Raw genomic sequence first — 15,889 nt, 5'->3', positions numbered from 1 at the left:
ATTTTAAAATTCGGATCTGTAAACAAATTTATTTTACAGGATTATACTCTTGTAAACATTGCAATGGTTTTGAAAAAGTATATAATTTTTTTAGAAATCATTTTTAAAAAATTGCTCAAAACGTAAATGATGTAAACTTCTTACATGAAACTATATACTTTACTGTTAATTTAGCTTGTTAAAACCTTATATTCTTTAAAGGTTTTCTCTTATTTCAGTAAAAAAATGTTAATGAAATAATTTAATTATTAAAATAAGCGTAAAAAGTTATCAACCAATTATTACTGTTAACCACATTATTTATACATTAATGAGGTTGCTAACTCTATTCAGAACATTTTTTTTTTCAACACTGACTTGGCGCACTCTGCTGATGCATTTGAAAACTAATTCACGTTCCAATTAAGCTTCAGCATTATGCGGCATTGTGCGGCACTGAGTCTCTCTACAATAATTACTCTGATCCTATACCACAGACTTTGTAGGGTTACTACTCTGTAGGCTCTTTGCTTCATTAGTACGTAATACTTACTGCTTATGTTGGCTAAACTGCGTGTTATGGTGTCGAATGCGTAGTGTGCTTTTAAGAATTCGCGATTTTAAAAATTTAAAAATTAGTAATTAGAAACAGTACAGTCGCTTAATACCAAATGTGTTTAATTTGTATTATATTATTTGGTTGATTACTGTCGTCAAGATACATTTTGTGTACATTTTACGAATTCCCATATTAAGATGGCGCAAAATGGCGGCTAATGTTTTTATAGATAGACGCGATGCATCTAATAAAGCGAAAATGGGATAAAAAGAGAGTTTATATGCCTTATTAAACGTGTATTAAATAGTTTAATCACAATGTCTAACACTGTTATTACAAACTACACGGACTTAAATGGACCATCTACAAAAACTGACAATTCGGTGGTTGTTATTGTAAATAAGGATGGATCTCTATCAGTAGATCAAAAATTACTTGGAACATTAATGGGTAAGATTCAATTCAATTTCGTTGCATATACTGATGTATACATATATATATTTTGTTAAAAATGCAAATTCTAATGGAAATATCAGTAATTGTTCAAATTTCAACTAGGTTCCCATATCTTAATCTCATAGGGTTTACAGGTAACTTTAAGTTATGGCGTCTATAATTAATTAAATACATAATATCACTTACCTCTTCCTATTATCGCGAACATTTTACATACAAATGTATACAAAATTAATTAATTTGGCTTTTAGCTTCACTGTTAAAAATGTATGCACTTTTTGGCGGGAAAGTAATTAGACGTGTTTAGTTACTGCAGCTAATATGAAGGGTACATGTTATTAATAAATTTGTTTAAAATCAGTCCAGTGTTTGGCTTTCTAATAACAAACTCATAGTAAAAAAAATCCTCCTTTCTGAGTAAAAGTATGGATGGTCATCAGCTTGTAATAATAAAGTTGTTGATAAGCTAACTCCCTTAGCAAGTTATATGTATTACATAATTAATGTATGGACATTATGAAATGTTTTCAGGGAGTGATGGTTCCCAAGCAGCAGGTATAAGTGTAGTTCGAGTTGGTCATGAAGGCAGGCCTGATGATGCAACTGACTCTGAAAATGAAGATGATAAAGTTCCACATGTGACACTATCTGTAGACAGCTACTATGATGAACCAGACAGTATAATTAAATATGGTAATATTATCATCACTTCTAGAATTCAATATATTAAGCTTTTTATTTGACATTTGCTCCTCTTTCTATAAACAACTAATTGATGGTCAAGTTCAAGATAATTAATGGTAACTTAAGAATGTTTTATCCAAATTAAAAAGTACCTTTAGGAGTGCACTAATTATGGTATGTTATGAACATTCTAAGGATATACTGAAATTGTACTTACAAATTTCTTGTGTATAATATTAATAAAATTCCTAAATATTTTTATGCATTATTTTTATTACTTCGTCAATGAACAACTCTTACATTCAACTACTTACAACACCTATAATTGTGGCACATGCTGTTTTATTGTTTATCTAAGTGCATCATCATATCGCAGTGTTATTAGGAATACCAAAAACTTTGAACTTAATTATATCAAATACTCTAATTTTTAAGCTAAATTGGTGGCCATTACTTAGTCAAAATTATTCATATCATATCAATCTATTTCAGATAGTGGGGCTGAAATGTTGCAATCATTACGCATTGAAACAAGAGAAAACAGTCTTATCGGCTTTCATAATGATCATTGTTATACTCCACTTACTTCACCAAGTCAAATATTACCACAGAAGAGTGAATCATTTACAACATTTGATGATCCCATAATTGAAATAACACACCAACCTCCTCCAAAACCAGTGAGCACTCCAAAGAAAATTTCAATATTGGATCAAAAAATATTGCCTAAAGGTAAAAAGATAATTCTTACTCCTGCTGAACCCTCCGTGGTCATCAAAGGCAAAGATGCTCTAAATAAATCATTGCCTATCCTATCAAAAGCTAAGACCCTGTCGCCAATTGTGAAGAAGTCGGAGCCTGTAAAGTCAGACGACCAAAATGATTCCTCTTCACAAAGTTCGTCCGGCGATAGTGCTCCAGATAGGGACTCTGATTCAGATTATAAAGAATCTAAAGACAGATCATTGCCCCAGAAAATGCGAAAACCTAAAATGAAACCAAGAATTTTAAAAAGTGCTCAGTTGACTAAAGCAAATAAATTAGAGCCAAAAATAGCATCAAGGTTAAAGGCCAACAAAAATCTACTCAAAAAAGAAATCAAAGAGAAAAATCTAAGCAGGAGTCTTATTTTGCCAAAGAAACAACACGATGCAGAAATTCTAGGTCCTAAAGAAATCATTCCATCTATACCGCCATCACAAACAATAACAGAACAGATGAAAGGCACACCAAAACCACACCCAAAAGTTATTAAGAGGGAAAAGAAAACCCCCGCTCATGTTTCAGCACTATTATCCGATATGACATCACTGTTTTCCACACCAGATGTGATTAGAAGAGTCTCTACTGAGAATAAATTTCCTGTTAAGGAAACTAGCCCTGTTAACAAAAAACAGAACGAGTGTAGGTCTCTTGAATCCAGCACTGATAGAACTATGGAAGTTGCCAAAGCGCTTGAAAACATGGAAAGTAAAACTCCAAAACCTTTCATAAAGAAGATAGCAAATATCACCGATAAGGTAAAGGCTTATGATCCAATACCTCAACTGGATGATGCAAGTCTGGCTCAGATTCTTCAAGATACGACTACTAACAAAGTAAATCCCAGTATTACTGCTGCTAATGTCATTAACAGTCCAGGATTAGTGGGTCCCCTCTCGCCGACCCTAGATCTGTTGGCCGGACTACAGCCAGAGGAAGATGGCTTGACGGAGGATATTCTAATGCATGTGGCACAACTGGTTGAAAGTTCTGAAAATTTACAGGAGGTATTGGACAAACAGGTGCTCGGCAAGGTTGATTCAATACCTAAAGTTCATCAACCAGTTCAGCCATTTAATCCAGAGGTGACACAACCCCTGGCTCAACAAATGCACTTGCAGATGCAATCACAGGTATATCCTCAAAGCCCGACAAAACCAAAGTGCTTATTGCCTAAGAAGGATCCTATAGAAATTGTGAGAAAGGATGGCAGGGTGATAACTTTGCCACCAATTGAGGCACCAGCGACCAGATCTTCAAAAAGGAAAACCCAAGGGGAGCCAACGGTTGGGCCTGAAGTTCCCTCCCCAATTGTTCAGCAAGTGCCTATGACACCAGAGCCTGTTCTCCATCAAGCACAAGTCTCAAAACAATACAGCAATAAGAAATTGGTGAAGAAGATCGATCTACCTGTAAGCTCCCCAGTGGTTGATAAATCTGGCGAATCTCAAGAGAGCTGGAATTCTGAAGATGACCCTAATAGGTAAAAATAAAATTAAAATTATTTTAACAAGGTTATTGGGAAGTTATAAAAATCATTTTATACATTTTAACAATAAAATAATTAGTAAAAATACTAAAATTAAAGATATTGTAGTGAATAACTCATTGCATATGAATCTTTGTTGTTAAAAATATTAACTCAGACATCCATTTCTGGTAGTTTTTGAAGTTATACTTCTTTAGGCGCGTTATGAAAAAATGATGAGACTGAAATTTTACGATGCGCGCGCACCGTGACACGAAATTATCAGAATGAAGTTCCCCACTAACGAATTCTTTTTAAACTTTTTAAATTTTGAATGACCATAATGACCTTTGTAGTACCTTTTAAACAAATAAAGGAGTTTTAATTATTTTTTCAAAGACATTTAGCAATGCTTTTTCACAAAGACCTATTGTTACTTAGTTAATAGGTTATGAAACATACCTATTTATTAAATTGAATGAATAATATTAATTAATAATTGAATAATATACTAAATATTATTAAATTATTAACGTTAAATATTTATTATTAAGTATTTAATATTTAAAAAAAATAAAGAAAGCCAAAGAAGTATAACTTCTTACGCGCGTACATAAGTACACGCCGCCTTTTTTTTTTAACACATTTGTAAAATCTAAACATATTCCCAGACTTTGGTGCATATGCAAACAGCCACACAATAACCGTTTCATGATATGCTGTGACGGCTGCGAAGATTGGTTCCATGGGAAGTGTGTGAACATCACTAAAGCGATGGGTCAGCAACCGTTTCATGATATGCTGTGACGGCTGCGAAGATTGGTTCCATGGGAAGTGTGTGAACATCACTAAAGCGATGGGTCAGCAGATGGAGGAACAGGGCATTGAGTGGAGATGTCCCAAGTGTGTCAAGAATACACCCAAGGGAGCCAAGGTATGTTGATAACCTTTTTTTTTTTTTTTGTTGGGAAATCAATTTACTGACCCCCGCGCCGGGGCAACGATTTAAAAGTGGCGCAGGGAGTGTGGGAGTCGCCCCATCTGTTCACTATGGACGGTAGGCGCGTAACAGTTTCCCTTAATCCGTGCCTAAGGTATGTTGATAACCTTAACCAACCTCAAATACTTGTCAACATTATTTATGCCATACCCCATCGGGAATACGTGGATATCGCTAAAACGAATGAACCCATTTGAAACTTTGACCTAAGTTAAATATTTGGTTCAAATCGTTTCCGATAAATTTGTGGACAAACATACATACATACACTTACGTGCTTTAAAGATCATTATAGTATCCAATTTCAACAATATCACACAGGTCAAACTCATAATCTTCTATTTTTGAAGTTGGTTAATAAACTTATTTTATAAACGCACCTGACGGCATGAACATTGGTTGTAATTAAGTGAAATTTTAAATGTGTTACTAGTTCTATTTTGTTGTCATAAATTCAAAAAAAAAAAGTATTCATTTTCTCTTACATACAAATTTCATACATACTCATAAAACATATTGTTAAATATGTCAGAAAACACTTATTGTCTTTTAAAGTCATGCCACGTTAACGTATTTTCGGCGTCGTAACGTGACCCCACCGCGCCGCTCACTGGTGAAATAACCTGCGAGAGAGGTTATTTCACCAGTGCAATCAGTCAACGCTTTTCCTAGTAAGAGTGCCATGCCATTGCTTTCGGGCTCCAGCCACATTTGGCTGCCCATTGGCAGGAACGACCGGGGCAGTACCACTGTCCAATAGTTTGAGAGTGCCCATGAGCGGCGGTATCACTTAACATCAGGAGAGCCTCCTGCCCGTTTGCCCCCTGTTCTATATAAAACAACGTTTAATACAAAACTCACGACCATATCACCAAATCATAAAGTTTTTTTAATAAAACATATTATTAAACTAGCAGACCGGCCAAGCATTGCTGTGGCTAAGGTTTTTGTTAGGTAGAGAACACCAGTCATGGGGACCATCATGCTTTTATGGTGGTAATGCCATTAAATTGTACCTTATGTGAAACGTTGGTACTTTCAACACAGCGCCATCTGTTAGAATTGTGACTATCAAATAATTTGCAATAACATAATATTGCGGGTATAAATTGAGATGTAACGCGGTGGCCTGCGTAAGCGACGAATACAACGCGACGCGACGCTGTGAACGCGACCAACGCAATCAAACCAACGGCATACCCTACTTACGGCCTATGTGACAGTCTGCGGCGAGACGCGACGTCACGCGGACTTGTTTTGAGGGCGACCAGACGCGACACTACGAACTATGAAATGGTTGATTCTGAAGCGTTGATCGCCGCAGTGCGTGAGCAAAGATTGTTGTGGGACAAAAAACATAAACATTATAGGAACCGTTTATTAGTAACACTCCACAATATTGTTTAAACATTTTAGAATCGTTTTTTAATTTTGGATATAAATGATGGAACTCGCCAAATGTGTTTCTTTGTAAAAATATTATATTTGTTTTTTTTCTATGCTTTTTACGATATTTTTTTAAAAGTCTATATTTTAAGTATGAACTTTCGAAGTAGGACACTTTTTGAAGTAGGACATTTGTCGCGTGTAGCATCGCGTCGCATTACGTCGCGTCGTGTTGCGTCGCGTCGCGTCGTATTCGTCGCTTACGCAGGACACCGCGTAAGCTATCCTATCTTTTAAGTTAGATCAAACCACACACGCTGTGCAAATTTGATTGAAATCGGTTCAATAGTTTAGGAGTCCATAGCGGACAAACAACGTGATACATAATTTATATATATTAAGATTTTTAATATATTATTTAACACCATACAGATACCAATCCAAAGAAAGTTAGATATGCCCCAAGGAATAAAAGAAACAATGAAGGCTGGATGTATCGTGTGCAAGAAACCTGCTCGCGCAAGCAGCATCTATTGTAGCGATTCATGTATTCTAAAACATGCGCAAGATTCGCTTAGCTCCAAAATTGATGTCCCCGGTAAACCAGCGGATAAATCCTCCGAGTCCAGGGTAAGTTATATAATATTTATTTTTAGACTATAACACGCTAATTAACCAGTTTTTATAAACTATTTCAGATAATTTATTATTGACTGTAGAACCTATACAATTTTATTTTTTATTCTGTTAAATATTTATTGGCTCTCAAATTAAACATAATTTCGAGAACCCGCCAAAACTTCCCTAGGCAAGATGGCGTCGCACCAGAACCAATGACGTGCCACGCCTGTTAATTCGAAAACAAAAGTCCAGTGCTATTCTTAAAATACACAAATATGTTGATCAAAGCCAATCGCGAAAATTGAAAACGAAAACTCCAAGCCAGTATTTAGATTAGAAAGGCTAAGGAAGACATTATTTTACAAGCATGCTACGTCATTGTATATTCGAGTAATCTATGACCATTTTGTGTCACGTGACTAACGTATAAAATCAATATTTTTAATAAATAAAGGATTTTTTCAGTTATAACTCTCTCTCTTTTTATAGCCATTTTTTATACAATTTTGTTTCAATAACACTTTAGTTTTCATTATATCAAATAGCCTATTATGTACAAAAAGGTAAACAAATATAATAAACTACTTATTAGACTCTACCTATTTGTCATGTGTAATATATAATATTATGAATTTAAATTTGAACAATATATGAATAAAAATAAAAGCTAAAAAGAACGCCAATGAGCTCGCAAACTTGTCTCGTACACAATTGTAGTATCTGTAAATGATTTTTCTTTGAAAAATTTTAGGTAATCGTCTATGAAAGAAAATCAGGTAGGTTATTAGCAGGTCCGAATGCACCAACCGCCGAAAACTTAAAGAGCTGGTTGCAAAAGAACCCTACATTCGAAGTTGTGCGCCCTGGCACGCTCAGTTCTATAAAACCAAATGCCGTGCGAAAGAAGTCACTTGATGCTTCAAACAAAATTCAGACTACGCTGAACTTTTCTAAAGTACCAAGAAAGGAAACGCCGGCGCCTAAAATTATTAATACAGAACACAAAGACAATTTGGAATATAAACAGACAAAGTCCAAATCCCTTTTGTCGCCGAGAGAGCAAACGAAAATAGCTGTTACGCCGAGGGGAACATTGAAATTAATAACTACTCGAGAGGAGCCGAAGACGCCACAACCGAAGACGCCAACAACACCCAAACCTATTCAGAGTTTGACAGAAACACCTAAAAGCTCGCTTAAAAGCTCTAGCGAGGTTAGGAAGAGGGCGTTGAATCGATCGCAGTTATCTGTTGAAAAGGTAAAGTAATGCTAATTCTCTATAAATTAAATTGTATAAACGTGAAGTTTGGTCTTAAATCTTTTTCACCTTAAATGGTCTTTTAATACTACTATAGATTTTAAAGACTTATGTGCGGACGAAGTCGTAATAATTGGCTAGTAATATCATAAATAGCCGTTTATTTACATATTATAAGTTTCCTATTTTTTTTGGCTGATATAAAAAAATTACAATACTTCTGCGTAATATATATCGCGGGCGCCGGGTAGTTTTTAATTATTTCAATGGCAGCTTGGTAGACGTGAATTAAATTATGAAATCTATAATCGCTAACGCTTACGAGGATGTGGAGAGCTAAAATAAAGTTATTAATCATCAACAAATACTTTTAAGTGATTTTGTATATCCAAAAATGTTATACAAACATGTCGTTTCAGGATAACTTGAGTTGCCTTGAATTTAAATCATTCGTATTTATGACTGAAATTTTCCGCGCCCAAAGGAATTTATTATTCACAAGCCTTGGCTGGGAATGACGTAATCTAAATAGTGTAACTGTAGTATCTTTATATTATTTATAATAAAAACTTTCGTTCTTGATTATATTAGGAATACACATAATATAATATAGGTAATCATTAAGTCACAAGATAGGTTCCAAAAATGTCCGTCACTCCTAAAATGCAGTACGCACACCGTCCACGTGCATACAAAAATAACAAGTAACTATTGTATTGTGCGTAACGACTCACCGGAGGCGGGATAATATACTCTGATATTATACATCCTTATATAATGTCACTGACCTTGATTTGTTTGCTCTTTGATTACTAGTTAAAATTTACGTGTTTACGATAATCATTCCTCTATAGGCCAGCGCAGTATCACAGCCGGCATCGCGCCGCAAAGATACGCATGACAAGAAGAAAATGGACTCGGAAGAGGAAATACGTGAAAATGTAAAGAAATCTTTACAAGAGCAGATCAGTTTGCGAATGGCTGAAAATGAAGGAAACAAATTGACTGAAGATGATATACAAGAGTATGCGGTCGATACCGAAATGGAATTGTTTGAGCTTTTCAACCACGATGTGGGAATGAAGTACAAGGCTAAATATCGATCTTTGATGTTCAATATCAAGGATCGTAAGAACTTATCGTTATGGAGAAAAATATGCGAAAAGAAATTAAAACCTGGTGAACTGGTAAGTTGTAAAATGCCAAGAGATATTTGTTATGACAACATTATTTGTTAATTCATTAAATGATGTATTCAGGTGCGGCTTTCCCCGGAAGAATTGGCCAGCCAAGAGCTCGCTCAATGGAGGGAAGAAGAGTCTAAACACCAGTTGGAATTGATTAAAAAATCTGAAATTGATCTTTTAGCTGCTAGCAAAACTTATGTATTAAAGACGCACAAAGGAGAAGAGGTAGAAAATTAAAATGACTTGACACTTTATGGAAACTATTTACTTAAATTTTCTTTGATTTAATTTGAGTCTGAAACTCTTTCAGGTTATGGAGAAAAAAGAGTCGGTTCAAACAGAATTAGATCCGAATGTTCCGGTTGAAGAAATAGTGACTGCATTAAACGTCGCCGTGGGAGACGGTCTACCTCCTCCGGTTGATAACGCTGAAGGGTGAGTAATGATCTACTGAAATGTATGAAAAATGTTTTATTGGTGCTAATTTACTCATTTTCTTTTAGGGATAAGGCGAAGGAAAATAAAAAATCCAGCAATAGCCGTAAAAAAGTTAAAAATAAGAAGTCCAGTCATTCCAAGAAGGATCGTGAGACAAAGCGGGACTCTGAAAAGAGGAAATCGCGGTCCTCTCGCTCTGAAGTCGAAAGGGAGCATAGAACGAGACGCTCTAAGAAGTCAAGATCTGCTCGATCGGAGTCCAAAGAGCGTAAACTGGAGAAAGAGAGAGAGTCAGAAAGGCGGCGGTCTCGCTCGCGTGCGTCCAAAACTAAAAAGCGATCTCGGGATCGTTCGAGATCTGAGTCCCGTGGGCGAGAGCGGGATAGAGAACGCTCCGCATCTCGGGATAGTACGAAACGCCGTCGCCGCTCACGTTCCACACGTAAGAGTATCGCTGAAGACAAACAACGATCCCGATCGCAAGACAATGTTACACATAAGAATGAGTAAGTGTCAGTGGGATTTAATTGGGGCTTAATAAAAACGTTTAGAATAAATACTTTTTTCTGGATGACCTGGTGAACTTCGTATCACCTACATATTATGTATCTCAATTTTTTTTTAAACAGACCTAAGAATTCGGACCTCATATATGGAAAACAAATTTCTGAATCTATAAATATATGTCAAACAAAAATTTTTTTTGTATTTCTAAAAAGACTTTCGTTTTTAGTATCTTTCTTTTACTTTGTTTTTATGTTTCCCACCATTTAAACCTTCCCTGAACATCCACAAATATTTCATGATATTAATTAGCCATATCGGTCCAGCCATTCTCGAGTTTTAGCGAGACGAATGAACAGCAAATAATTTATATATATATATATATATAGATTACATGTGTAATTAAATATATAATAAAATGTTAATTTATTTAAATTTAAGTATGTAATTATAAATCACTCATCTAACTGCAAGATTACAATTTAAGATAAAAATTGGTAACAGATATTACACCCATAACGTATTTGATAAACGTGTTCCGTTCAACAATTACTTATTATCTACACCTAATTGAATATATTACTAACATTATGGACGCAGTTCCACAGATTCGGACTCGTTAGAACGTCCAAAGTCGGCAATGATGAAGGAAGTACATCCGGAATATGATCCTCATGAGCCAATGATAACGTCTGCGTTTTCTGAGGATGATCTTCATAAGTCACGCGAAGACACCGACGAGGAGACCTTCAAGAATGAGATCAGCGAATATGGCAATGTAGATATTGGTCCAATGAAATCGTTCGCCGTGGACACCGATATTCCTTTGCCTCCACCTGTGTACAAGGAGAAGCCTGCGGGTGAGGTTTTTTTATCAGTAATTGTTTTGAAGTCAATTGAGCGCTTTGACGAGTATTACGTCACGCAATTTTTGGAGATCCCCCCCCCTATCCATGTAACGCTCTGTAACGTGATCACCTAGTGACTCTTTATCTATGTCGAAAATAACGCGTAAATAAATCCCCGCCCCGCATCGTAACGTTTTACAATGGGACCCCCTCTCCCCCAAAATTCGTTACGTAATACTTGAACGCTCCCTTCAACATATTTGATTTTACTTTCAGTGGAAGTAGAAAGTGACCAAGAGCCCAGTAGCACAGTGGAAAATGCCGCAGTGACAGTTTGGAATGGTTGTATCAATATGGTGGATGTCGCGCGGTTTTATGTTGCTGCGCATGAGGTAACAAAACTATATTATTTATTATTCCAATTGAACTCATATCATGCTTCCCACTGATGTATTTCCGATCCAATTCGACTTAAGGTCCTTCAAGAAAAGAGGATACCAATGCTTAAAAGGCCGGCAACACACTCGCCAGCCCGCTGGCATTGAGAATGTCCGTGAGCGGCGGTATCACTTAACATCAACATAACGTGAACCTCCGGCCCCTTCTATATAAAAAAAAATTATCTTTTTGTTTGTAAAATTGATAGACTTAAAAATTAATGAACAGATTTTGATGAAACTAAAACTTTCCCTAAGGTGGTATACCTGATTTGAATAAAAAGCATCATCTCGAGAAAACTTAGTTTTCGAGAAATTTATGGACAATCACACACTTATGTGATTTAGCACACGTACTTGGAAGCCTAAATAGATATACTTAAATACTATATAGGTACAATAGCAACAGAATAACACACATGTCTAACTGATAGTCTTTTTTTTTTGAAGTCGGTTAAAATATATTTGTGTCCAGGTATCCGGTAACGCAGTAGACTTAGAAGATGACTTATCTGCAGAGCTGGATATAGTGGGCAGAATAAACCCAGACACAGTGTGGGATTATATTGGTAAAATGAAGCGCACCAGCAATAAGGATATAGTCATTTTGCGCCTTCAAGCAGCCAATGACGAGGAGAGAATGCAATACATCGCTCTCTATAGCTATTTAAGTAGTCGAAATAGGTGTGTAAATAAAATATTGATTTTAAACACGAACATTTTTAACTTTTTTTTCTTTCTTTTTTTTTCCTTTTTTTTAAAATTGGAAAACATATGAATATGAAAAAGCGAAATTTGATTTTGTTAGTCTAGATCAGAGTTCCCCAAACTTTTTTGTGTCGTAGACCCCTTGCCATGTTTTTCCGTGTTGGGTAGACCCCCTACTTACCTGATATTGATTTCCTGTAAATTTCTAACTGTAGTGAAGTTTAGTGTTAAAAACTTAAAGTAAAAACACATGTTATACATTTATTAATTGAATTTAAATTAAAACTACTCAAAATAAACTTTTGTATCTGTTATGTAAAATATACATAGCATTAAATAAACATAAAATAAACTATAAATAAAATAACATAAGCAATAAGTCAATATTTTTAGTGAGAAGGATGAACCCGATGCTTTAATAATGAATTATCAACATTTGGCGTCAATTTTGTAACCCCCATTTTCATTTCATGGACCCCCAAATTCTTTTTCGCTGACGTAGACCCCTTGTAGGTTGTCATAGACCCCTAGGGGTCGATATAGACCACTTTGGGAATCACTGCTCTAGATGAATGGTAGTTAAATGAAAAATATAATCGTTATAATCGAAATGCTATTTTTTGACAGACTGGGTGTGGTGAAGGTAACGAATACAGCCACCGTGAAGGACTTTTACATTCTTCCTTTGTCGGCAAATAAGGCTCTACCGCCCGTTCTACTTCCACTCGACGGGCCGGGCATCGGTGACGTCAAGACACACCTTTTAATCGCAATTATTATAAGACAAAGGAAGAAACGACCGCCTACTCACATTCCCAAAGATTTAATACCAGCTAAGGTCAGTTAACACCGAATGGTGTTAAATAGGGTATTGTAAATAAAGACGTTATTTATTGTTGTTCATTTTATTTGTATAAAAAGGACTTGTTATACGCTAGTCTTGATCGCTAGAACTTATAAAAAAGCTGTATTTTATTGTTTTGAAGTTATTTTTTCTTAATAAAATCTATGTGGAGCATGTGATACATTTAAGTATTTCTTAACATAAAATATCTAGCAGTCTACTTAAACCATTAACCCCCTGTGTCAGTGATATATGATATATCAAGTATAGCGAAAATATTTGACCCCTTATTTAAATAAAAATTTTACTAGAAATATTAAGGTGTATACAATATTAAATTAACACATAATAATTTCATGTAATCATCAATCGTTACGAAATTTGCTAATAATAAAAAACTATACTTAGTTTTGATGAATATATATATAATTAAATATTCCCAATGTTTAGCTACTATAATGAGATACATGAAATTATTAGCAAAGTTCTTCAAAGACATTTATAATTTTTTGTTTCAATATTTTGAAAATTATAAATCTCATCAAAGCTTATTATATTTTTAAAAGAATTAGGGGCGAATCAACTAATAAATCATATTGTTACATAACACAATGTATGTGTTGTTTCATTCATCATTTTCCTTTATACGTCTCATGTATACAACAATACCGTAGTAATTACTGTCAGATCTAACCTATAACAAAAACCGGTGTATATACATAAGATGTGTTACTAGGCGTTATATTATATATATTACTTTTCTATCCAGTTGGCACGAGAATCTCGCAAGAAGTCCTACACTCCACCTTTGTCACCTCGCAACCGGCCGATGAATTTGCCTTACACATCTTCGTTGCTCTCGTCAACAGTGAAGGATAAAATTGCTGCTTCATTAGGTATGATTTAATAGATAATATAATAGTAGTTTATGCAACTGTCATATAATGGAGGGTATTAAAATAGGATCACACGAGTGTTTTAATACCTAATTATATGCAGTTGCATACACTACTTTATTTAAAAATTGATTTAAGTGTTGGCTTGGCTTTCTTCCCTTTATATCCTTGTGATTTACGTTTCAGCAATGATACAAGGTTTTGAATGTTTGGAAATATCAATTTCGGTGTAAATACTTAGTGTACTTTTAATCATAGAATATTTAGACCATAAGGAAGAACACTTGAAGTTATCCGATAACTCTTGAAAGTAGGCTAACAAAATATTTTATTCATTTTCCAAGTCATAAAGTCTTGGTAACATTTGTGTACGATTTTCCTGATTTGCCAGAAAGGCAAAAGACTATTCGTCTGTTTCGTAGCTGTTTCTAGAATGTCAGGTGGAGTTAAATTTTCATCAGTATCGTCGGTGTTGCTTGACAATTTTGCTACTAAAGTTTTATCCAACAAAATATTACTCAAATTCGTATGTACGAAATGGCGCCAAAATGGCAAAAGTCTGTTATTGGTCTATTGGCTCGGAACCAGCGCGTTGCGCTCACCACAGATTATGTGTACTTAAATTGAATTGAAACCTCCTTGGTCGGGACACATTGTACTTTAAACATTGTTTTAAAGCAGTGTTTTGTTAGGAGAATAATGCTTTAATTTATTTTTTTATTTTCTTAAAGAAATATGTAAATAAAATATTCCAATAAAAGTCTGTATTTCATTTCATAATTAGAATATTACCGAATGAGATTATATTATAAATAAATTATATTTTAGTATAATTAATATATAACAAGTAAGTCAGAAAATCTGATGTGCTGTATGTCTAAAGCATATAGGCGAATTTATAGCAAAAAAAATTATCACATTTTTATTAAACAGCGGCCGATGATGATGAGCCTTACAGTCCCGGTTCATCAAATAGCAGCATTGGAGCGACATCTGCCCTTCCCACGCACAACCTTCGTAACAAAATGGAAGAGCTCAACAGACAGATTGAAGAACAGAAGCAGCAAATATTCAAAATGGCCCAAGCAGACTCCTCTGTTCAGAGTGCTGATGTGTGTATTTATATTTTTGGTTTCACAAATGTTTGTATAGGAATCACATCATCTCTGAGGAATGAAAACCGACGTAACGGTGTACGTAACCCCAAATCCCACGACGGTTCTCGTTCCGCAGATACTCTAACAACATTCGGATGTTATTGGATCCGTTAATCTAATTATATTGGCACTAATAATCTTTTTTCGTTTACTCATTCTTTAGACTAGATCTGATGACCCTATCTAATATTTGTATTTAAAAAATATATATTTTTTCAGAATGAAGCTTATTCACCATCACGCCCGTTGTCGCCTGCCCCTCGAGGTGTTCCGTTGGCAGATATCGCGCTGCCTTCAAACCTTCAAGAGATACTTGCCACAATAAAACAGCGCTCGGAAAGCGTCGCAGACGTCGACATGCGCACGAGCATGCCCTAAGACTAAGGATTACAAGCAGATTTAGTTTAAAGTTTTTAAGCTATTCTCGTGACATGGATAAAATAATGTTTATAAAGCCATCTCGGTCACAGGCTGGTCTTGCATGTTCACATTTTAATTCAAAACCAGTGTAGATTATAATAGCTTAGAGGGATCACACAAGTATGTTTAATGTTGTCTTAATTTTTAACTAACAATATTATACTTCTACAAATGAAATGTAATAGATGCATAGCATTTTTGTCAGTTTTATGTGCAATAAGCAAACATTTGGATGTTCTCAATTTTAGTGATAAATTGTATAAATTGGTTCGATCGG

The 15,889-nt window shown here is 35.1% G+C and overlaps 1 protein-coding gene across 1 annotated transcript; it reads left to right on the top strand.

Annotated features, from left to right (window-relative positions):
* Nucleotides 1-538: 538 nt before the first annotated feature.
* On the top strand, nt 539-15,854 carry LOC125063263 (death-inducer obliterator 1). Its single transcript, XM_047669621.1, has 18 exons — nt 539-988; nt 1,526-1,687; nt 2,171-3,923; nt 4,580-4,670; nt 4,753-4,842; nt 6,727-6,924; nt 7,667-8,173; nt 9,028-9,360; nt 9,433-9,585; nt 9,671-9,795; nt 9,864-10,304; nt 10,903-11,162; nt 11,427-11,542; nt 12,063-12,271; nt 12,923-13,133; nt 13,909-14,035; nt 14,969-15,147; nt 15,412-15,854. Exons 1-18 carry the CDS (start codon nt 856-858, stop codon nt 15,568-15,570), a joined length of 5,247 nt encoding a protein of 1,748 aa, XP_047525577.1. The 5' UTR covers nt 539-855; the 3' UTR covers nt 15,571-15,854.
* Nucleotides 15,855-15,889: the final 35 nt, after the last annotated feature.

The sequence above is a fragment of the Pieris napi genome, chromosome 1 (assembly GCF_905475465.1).
Source record: "Pieris napi chromosome 1, ilPieNapi1.2, whole genome shotgun sequence".
In the NCBI taxonomy this organism is placed as follows: Eukaryota; Metazoa; Arthropoda; class Insecta; order Lepidoptera; family Pieridae; genus Pieris; species Pieris napi.
This window is presented reverse-complemented; position numbering and strand designations above follow the sequence as displayed.

Excerpts from the sequence above, each read along its gene's own strand:
- LOC125063263 (XM_047669621.1), top strand. The coding sequence starts at position 856 with ATGTCTAACACTGTTATTACAAACTACACGGACTTAAATGGACCATCT. Across the intron at positions 4,843-6,726 it reads ATACACCCAAGGGAGCCAAG|ATACCAATCCAAAGAAAGTT; the intron begins GTATGTTGATAA and ends AACACCATACAG. Across the intron at positions 12,272-12,922 it reads TATTTAAGTAGTCGAAATAG|ACTGGGTGTGGTGAAGGTAA; the intron begins GTGTGTAAATAA and ends ATTTTTTGACAG.